The sequence below is a fragment of the Delphinapterus leucas genome, chromosome 6 (assembly GCF_059928025.1).
Source record: "Delphinapterus leucas isolate spDelLeu-1000000601 "Yukka" chromosome 6, BTC_Dleu_Yukka2, whole genome shotgun sequence".
Lineage (NCBI taxonomy): Eukaryota > Metazoa > Chordata > Mammalia > Artiodactyla > Monodontidae > Delphinapterus > Delphinapterus leucas.
Genome location: NC_143134.1, coordinates 102133445 through 102142028, shown reverse-complemented (window position 1 = coordinate 102142028; position 8584 = coordinate 102133445). Strand labels below are relative to the sequence as shown.

The window sequence follows — 8584 nt, the reverse complement described above, 5'->3', positions numbered from 1 at the left end:
GTAAGTATCATCAGTGTCTATTTCACAATTTTAGAAGGAATTTAAAGTTCTCAAATAGTTTTCCCAATGAATCTTAAAAGTTTTGCCTTTATGAGCCATTATGGAATCATAGCTTCCCCCCCACTTGGTGCCTACTTCTTTTTTTATTATTATTTTAAAATGTTTTCAATTTTATTTAAGTATAGTTGATTTACAATGTTGTGTTAGTTTCAGGCACACAGCACAATGATTTGGACAGATAGATAGATAGATTGATAGGGATAGAGATATTCTTTTTCAGATTCTTTTCCCTTACAAGTTACAAAATATTGAGTGTAGTTCCCTGTGCTACACAGTAGGTCCTTGTTTGTTAACTATTTTATGTATAGCAGTGTGTATGTGTTAATAGCAACCTCCTAATTTATCCCTACCCCCCTTTCCCCTTTAGTAACCATAAGTTTGTTTTAAAATGACTGTACTACCCAAGGCAATCTATAGATTCAGTGCAATCCTCATCAAATTACTAATGGCTTTTTTCACAGAACCAGAACAAAAATTTTTTTTTAATTTCTGTGGAAACACAACTAGCCAATAGCAATCTTGAGAAAGAAAAACAGAGTTGGAGGAATCAGGCTCCCTGACTTCAGACTTCACTAACAAAGCCATAGTAATCAAAGCAGTATGGTACTGGCAGAAAAACAGACATATGTAGATCAATCGAATAAGATAGAAAGCCCAGAAATAAATCTACGCCCCTATGGTCAATTAATCTATGACAAAGGAGGCAAGAATATACAACGGACAAAAGACCGTCCTTTTAGTAAATGGTGCTGGGAAAACTGGACAGCCACATGTAAAAGAATGAAATTAGAACATTCATTAGCACCATATACAAAAATAAACTCAAAATGGATTAAAGACCTAAATGTAAGACCAGATACTATAAAACTTCTAGAGGAAAACATAGGCAGAACACTCTTTGACATAAATCACAGCAGTATCTTTTTAGATCCGTCTCCTAAAGTAATGGAAATAAAAACAAAAATAAACAAATGGGACCTAATTAAACTTAAAATCTTTTGCACAGAATCGTAGTTTTTTGAAGCATCCTGATTAACCTGAATATAATATAGTGAGATCTAATTAGATGATTAGTATACACACCAGAAAATTAATATTACTTGTCTATGGATAATTCTGCAAGGATCATCAAAAGGTGTGAAAGAGTACAATTGTACAAAGGAATGGATTATTCATAATAATGACATTTTACCTAAGTTCCAGAATTCAGAACTTCCAAATATTGGAATAGATTACAGATGAACATGATACTTGTTTTTAACTATAATATAAAAGAATAAACTGCTCCCAATCCTTCAACCCTATTATCAGAACAAATCCTATGTCTCACATATTCCTTTCATATCTGATCTCCTTTATAAAATATCTTAGTAAAATATTCCACTTAGTTGTAATCGTATACTTATATTCAGATCTTTTTCCATATACACATTTGTTCATGTTTTTATCAAGCTTTTAGATTATAATTTTCATGTCTATACAATGTTTCATCTAGTTAATTTTCCTATTACCCCATTTAAGAGTTTTCACCATTGAGGGATGGGGAGGGAGGTGTATAACATGGCAGCAGAAAGAAACTCAGGGCATTTTCTTTTCATTTCTCCTTATTGCACAGATGTTTCACATTTGTGGTCCATTTTATGAAATCTATTCCTTCAAATATAAAATTTGGATTTCTCTACACAACTGAAAATACTCTGGTTTATTTTCAGCAAGATTTCTAACATTTCAACTTTTTTGACTTAAACTCTTCAATCTACCTGAATTCATTCTAACCACAATCACAACCTTTGATATTTAATTTAAAAGAAACATATTCAAATAGAGAAATTGGCTACATGACATCTCAACATCTATTCTCTGCCAAAAATTCTTAGAATATCCACAGGGAACATTTTCATATCTGGCAGTCCCCTCTATTCAGACACTTAAACTTAGAGTCTCCAAAGTATAGCTTCAGGAGTATAACTACCTCACCTGCCACAAAATCAAAGCTGATCAAATTTCAATGGCCAATGAGGCATTTTAATCTCGGGCTTGGTAGCCCCTTTCTCCCTTCTTCATACTTTCGGGCCCTGAAGGTGGTAAGGGCTCTGCTACTGTTGTGTCCAGACTCTCACAGCTCCTCAACACCCATCCCTAACTTTACAGTTATTTATAGTTAGCCCTTTGGTGATAAATGTCCCCAAGTTATCCTAATTTGAATGTGCCATCTGTTTTCTGTTGGGATCCAGACTAATGCACACACAGTTTTTAAATTTGGGTGTATCCGCACTGTGAAATACTATTCAGATGATAAAAAGAATCGAGTAGACCCACACATAATGAAGGAATTACCTCCAAGACAACAATAGAATTAAGTAAAAAGAGAACAATATAGGAAAATTTATACAGTATGGTCCCATTTATGTAAAACAGAGATACATATACATATGTGTGTATGTATATATCAACATATATACATATATATTATATGTAGACAAAGGGGAGCAGAAGATGCATATCAAGTTTTTTTTTTTTTCTGTGAGAGGGAGTGAAAACTGGGGGAGGATTGAAAATGGGAAAAGTTCATGCTTTGCTTTATCTTTCTTGTAATGTTTGAACTTTTTCAAGAGAAGGTATTCATCATGTGTCATTTATTAAAAACTCATTGTACGTAATGGAGTTGGAGGAAACGCTTTTCTTACTCTAGGGCACTTTATCGGAGATCAAAGTAGAAACAGAAACCAAGTTAGACTGAAAAGGATTTTAATACGAGGAGTTAAATGCTCATAAAATCATTACAAGACTGGATGAATGGGCTCCAGACTGGAACCCCATGAATGACTCAAAAGCACAACAGACCCACCTGAGGGGATCCTAACTTTACCAATATCAGATGTGAGAAGAGATGGGAAGCCACTACTGGGAGAAAACAAACAAACAAAAAACAAACAGAAAAACAGCAGTCGGGGAGTTAGAATCAGAATCCGGAAGCTGATGTCGGGTCACTGGATCCCTCAGCATAGCTGCCGCCTCCAGCACGATTACCCTCCCACACCCCAGTCGTGCTTTCCAGCAGCACATCCAAAGATGAAAAGAAAGTAGCTCTGTCTCACTTCTGCCTTCCAAGTCTTGCCTTCATGCATCTCACTGGTGAAACCAGTTTGCATCCAGAACTCTAGCTGCAAGGGAATCCAAGGAAACTTTACCTTTTCCCTTTTCCAGGCTCTGCAGGAAGGTGGAATGGAAGTGAGCCGGCTATACCATTACTCTAGGTGGGGAAGAGTTCAAGACATTTTCAGGGGCTTCCCTGGTGGCACAGTGGTTAAGAATCCACCTGCCAACGCAGGGGACAGGGGTTCGAGCCCTGGTCTGGGAAGATCCCACATGCTGCAGAGCAACTAAGCCAGTGCACCACAACTACTGAGCCTGTGCTCTAGAGCCCGTGAGCCACAACTACTGAGCCTGTGCCACAACTACTGAAGCCTGTGTGCCTAGAGCCTGTGCTCTGCAACAAGAGAAGCCACCACAATGAGAAGCCAGCGCACCGCAACGAAGACCCAACACAGCCATAAATAAATAAAATTTAGTTAATTAATTTTTTTTAAAAGACCTTTTCAGACACACAAAAACTAAAAGTTGACAACCCAGAGTCTCTGCTAAAGGATGTATGGCAAGAAGAAAAAAAGTAAATCATAAGCAAATGTGGATTTTAAGAAGTGATTTAAAACTTTAAGTCTTGAGTAAATTCCACAGTCCCATTTGATCTGGGCCTTGATGATTAAGAGCAGGGGTCAGGAACCTTTTCTGTAAAGGTTAAAGACAGTCAGTATTTTCAGGTTTGCAGGTTATATGGTCTATGTCACACATACTCAGCTTTGATCTTGTAGCACAAAAGCAGGCAATGGCAATACACGAATGGGCAAACATGTTCCAATAAAACTTTATTTATGAGACCATGTGGAGATCTGGATTTGGTCTATAGGGCAAAGTTTGATGACTCTGGGCTAAGAGGATCACCTGGCATAGAACCCCAAAAAGGACATTTCTGGAAAAGGGGAGGTTATAAATTTGTTGAGAAATTGCATGGTGTGATCGTGGGAAGGCAAGCACCCTGTGAGGCTAACTTGCAGTGTATGCAGTGGAAGTAGCAACACACGAGCCTTGAAGAGGAAGCTGAGCCCAGATGGAGAAGGCCCTTGTGTTATAACTTAATGAGTTGCTGTAGAGTCAAAATAGAAGAACGTTTAAAAAGGTTTTGCCATGATCAAATGTGGGTTTTTGGAAAATACTTTTGGCAATGTTGTATAAGAATGTGTTGGAAAGACTGAGGCAGGTAACCCAAGGTGAACAACCATGTCAATGATGAGTTTACCAAAACTAGGGCAGTGGTTTGGGGAGAAAAAAGGAAAGGTCAAATTCAGGAGACAGAGTTAAGAGCAAACAGAACAGGTGACCAGATGGTAACAGATTATATGGGAGGAAGAACAGAGCAGAAGGAAGAATTTTTGTTGAGGGCAGAGGAGGGTCCTAGGTAGATGGAGTGGGATAGTGAGGGAAGGCAGTGTTCACAAGGGAACCCCAGTCTAGCAAGGAACCTGTACCATCTGTACCATGTCTTCCGACTACTACTCAATACAAAACTACTATAACCCTGTCCATTTCCTGTCAGACTTGGGAGACTGAAAACTTCCTAAATAGAACCTGACCCTGAAATCAGATGTCCACATAAGTCAAACCCATTGCCCCGCCTGACTGCTACTGGAGAACACCCATGTATCTTGAAACTTGAAAAGTGCAAGTCAATTTCCCCAGAATTCTTGGGCAACACCATCTTCCTGCCAGGCGTGGAGATGCTGCCAGTCAAAATCAGCATCTTTTTTTTATCTGCAAAGTACTCCAAGATACCAAAGACCTTCGTGTTTATTATCCAAGAGTTTTCCCCCAATTTCATCATCTTGATGAGCCACTGAAGAAAGAACTCCCACTTGGGGCACATTCCATGGACAAACAACCGGAGAGAATCCCTACAATAGAACTCTGCACCTAATGTCCACCTAATCAGTCCATGTCATGCTGCTTCCTGCTTGTCCACGGGAGCAGCCACCAGTGACAGCTCCATCCGTTGTTGTCTCCACTTGGCCAAACTCTGGACACTTCACACCACCATTGAAGAGAGGTTTCATTTGAAACAGGTCAATGGAAATGCTTGAGATACGATGTTAATGCAAACAAATCAGTATGCTATTAAGTGCCCTTAAAGAATGAACATAGCTGTTGGGAAAAAAGAAAATCCCAGGAGCTGACATTTACAGGCTGCTTCTGCATCCACTACCCCATACCCATTACCAACACCACTGTCACCACCGCTGTCAAAGATGCTTCCAGAACATCTGGAACAGAAGCAGGAGAGTTGTTTTTCCCTCCTCCCATTTTCCATTTTCTTGCAAATGCTTCCCACTGGCAGAACCTAACAGGAAGACAGCTGGCAGAGGATTCTGCAAAATCTAGTTTTTATACATAGCAGAACACAGACTTTAGACTCTGGTTCTGCCGTTGATCTTTGCTTGACCTTGGCAGCATCCAACTTTGACTTTGGTGCTTGAGGTTCTAGGCAGTAGTGCAATGCCAGAATGATGCTTAGCTCTCTTGATCAACCTTTTTGTTCGGTTTTGTTTTTGCTAAAAGACATTGCTAGTGTGTGATTTAATATTAACATTAAGCTAATGAGGAATTTTTTACTCTTTTACTTTGAAGGAAATGTCTGTGCAATACCGAAACGTCATGTTTGCTAATGTGGATGTGGACAATGCTCGGGTAAGAATCTTAAATCCTTCCTTGTAGATATGTAAAACCCAACGCGATGTCATTGAGAGTGCTGTCTCAGTGATTATATAAGCAATTTAAAGTGTGATGAGTAGGCTTCCCTGGTGGCGCAGTGGTTGAGAGTCCGCCTGCCGATGCAGGGGGCACGGGTTCGTGCCCCGGTACGGGAAGATCCCACGTGCCGCGGAGCGGCTGGGCCCGTGAGCCATGGCCGCTGAGCCTGCATGTCCGGACCCTGTGCACCGCAACAGGAGAGGCCACAACAGGGAGAAGCCCGCGTACCGCAAAAACAAACAAACAAACAAAAATATATATATAAGTGTGATGAACTGTAGTAAACTCCCTCATAACGTTCTTGTATATTTTGTATTTTTTTTAAAAAGACAATAAATATGTGGCTCTCTTGCTGCCCCCCGCCTTCCCATACTATGGCAGAATTCACTAATCAAGCCTAATATTCTTCACCACTTGCTCTGGAATCTGCCCCACAATCCTGCTCAGTAGAGTTGCTCTAGACAGACAATACCAGTTGGTTGAAGTTGAGCTCAAAGTGAAAACTGATTTTCACCCCTATAATAGATTATTATTCAATTTCTAAAACCTAACTCAATGCATTACAGACATTTTAACATAACTTGCTTTCCCCTTGCTATAGCTTATGCTTTGTGTGGGGTTTTTTAAACACCACAAGGAATTCCAGGAAATCCTTCCCTTACCTCCCTAGAGCCTTTCTTCCTCACCCCCCCGCAAATATAATGTCCTCAATCAAAATGTGCTTACTGATACACACAATGTGTCTACAAAATTTTTCTTCCTGACATTTGTTCACTTATAATGAGGAAAAGTACCAATAACAAGTGGCCTGTGCATACATTGGATTGAATTTGAGCTTTAGAATTTAAAAAATCTACTATTCACCCATCCTGCCCTTTAATAGTTTTGTGACCTCTTATCAGTTAACCTCTATAAACTTCACTTTCTCTGTATGTAAAACAAGGTAATAATTAACGGAATATGATAAGGTAGAAGGCACAAAATATATGACATACTACCCAGAACAGAAGAAATGTTCCATTTTTCCATTTCCTTCAACTTTCATTGAAGTGTGACAGTGTGTGATTGTCCTTTAAGATGAATCGTGTACTATACATTCGGAATACACAGCTAGGGTTATTATCTCTTTGTCGTCTTCATATTCAGAGTTGTGCACCTATCACTACAGTCAATTTTAGAAAGTGTTCACAACTCCAGAAAGAAACACTGTTCCCTTTAGCAGTCACCTCCCTGCCCCGATCCCTCCATCCACCACCTCAACCCTAAGCAACCATAAGTCTGCATTGTCTCTAGATTTGCTTATTCTAGCCATTTCATATAAATGGAATTATAGAAGATGTGTTCTTTTGTGATGGGCTTCTTTCACTTAACATAAGCTTGCAGGATTCATCCATGATGTAGCATGTATCCGTACAATATATTACCTTTTTTTTAATCCATTCATCCTACGATAGACATTGGGGTTGTTTGCAACTTTTCGCTATTATGTCTAATACTGGCATAAACATGTATACATTTTCATTTCTTTTGGCTATATATCTAGAAGTGGAATTGTTGGGTCATATGGTAACTCTTTATTTAACTTATTGAAGAACTGACAAATTGTCTTTGAAACAGCTGCACTATTTTACATTCCCACCAGCAATGTATGAGGGCTCTGATGTCTCCATACCCTCAGCAACATGTGTTATTATTTTCTTTTTTGATTACAGCTGTTTGTCTCTTAAGGTGAAACAAAATGCACAGTTTTCTTTTCTAATAGTAATGTATTCATTGTTGTCATTGCTGTGGTCATGAAAATGATAATGTAGTGGAGGTGGCAGGGGAGAGGTTTTGATCCTGTGGGTGGCTAATTTTCTTTTGACTCAAACAAAATAAACAGAAAGTGGTATTTGAAATCAGATTGTAATGGATTAGAGCAATTGGAATGCTAACATATTTTCTTGTCTCTTGGCTCCAAATCTTTCACAAAGATGGGCAGTGAAGAGGCATAAGGCTTAAAAGAAAGAAATATGCAAGCTTTACTTAAAATGCAAGACATTATATCACCCCATGTCTCAAGTGTGAGTTATAAAGAGACCTTCACCCGTTCTTATTTTTTACAATATGCTCTTTCCATATTGGATTCCACTGGCTCCCTTCTGCCATCTTTCACAAGCGCTTTTAAATAGAGCTCATTTTGTCCTTCAGTCCATTCTGTTTTGGCCCCCATCTCTCACCCGTCTCCTAGAGCTCTTGAATGAGAAAGCTCAGGAATGCTGGAAACAGTCATTTTTTCTACTGTAACATTCCTGGAAGCTTTGAGGATATATTAGAAAAGTTCTTGGCAAGAGAATCTGTAATGTATCAGCTGTCCCTGGGCTCTCAGACATGCCTCCTGAGACGTCACCAAGTACCACTGTTGGTCCAGAGAGAGGATACCAAAACTGTGACTTCATGCTACTTCTTTCATTTTCCAGGAGTTGGCCCAAATTTATCACATCAAAGCAATACCCACATTTCAGATGTTCAAGCAAGCCCAGAAGGTATGTTTCTATGGTAACTGGCAGATTGAAATAGATTATAGAGCCATCAGAGTCTTAAAAAAAAAGGCCTGGGGTGTCCTGGATGGACGAAACAACTGTATTTATTTTCAATCTTAGCAATGTAATTCTTAGTTTCT

General features: G+C 39.2%; 1 protein-coding gene across 1 annotated transcript in view; it reads left to right on the top strand.

Moving 5' to 3' along the window:
• LOC111177341 (thioredoxin domain-containing protein 8) overlaps positions 1-8584 on the top strand; it is a 62233-nt gene that overhangs the window by 17055 nt on the left and 36594 nt on the right. The window contains exons 2-3 of the mRNA XM_089913576.1: positions 5800-5859; positions 8382-8447. Of these exons, the coding sequence (XP_089769702.1) occupies positions 5800-5859; positions 8382-8447 (126 nt within the window). The remainder of the gene's footprint in view (positions 1-5799; positions 5860-8381; positions 8448-8584) is intronic.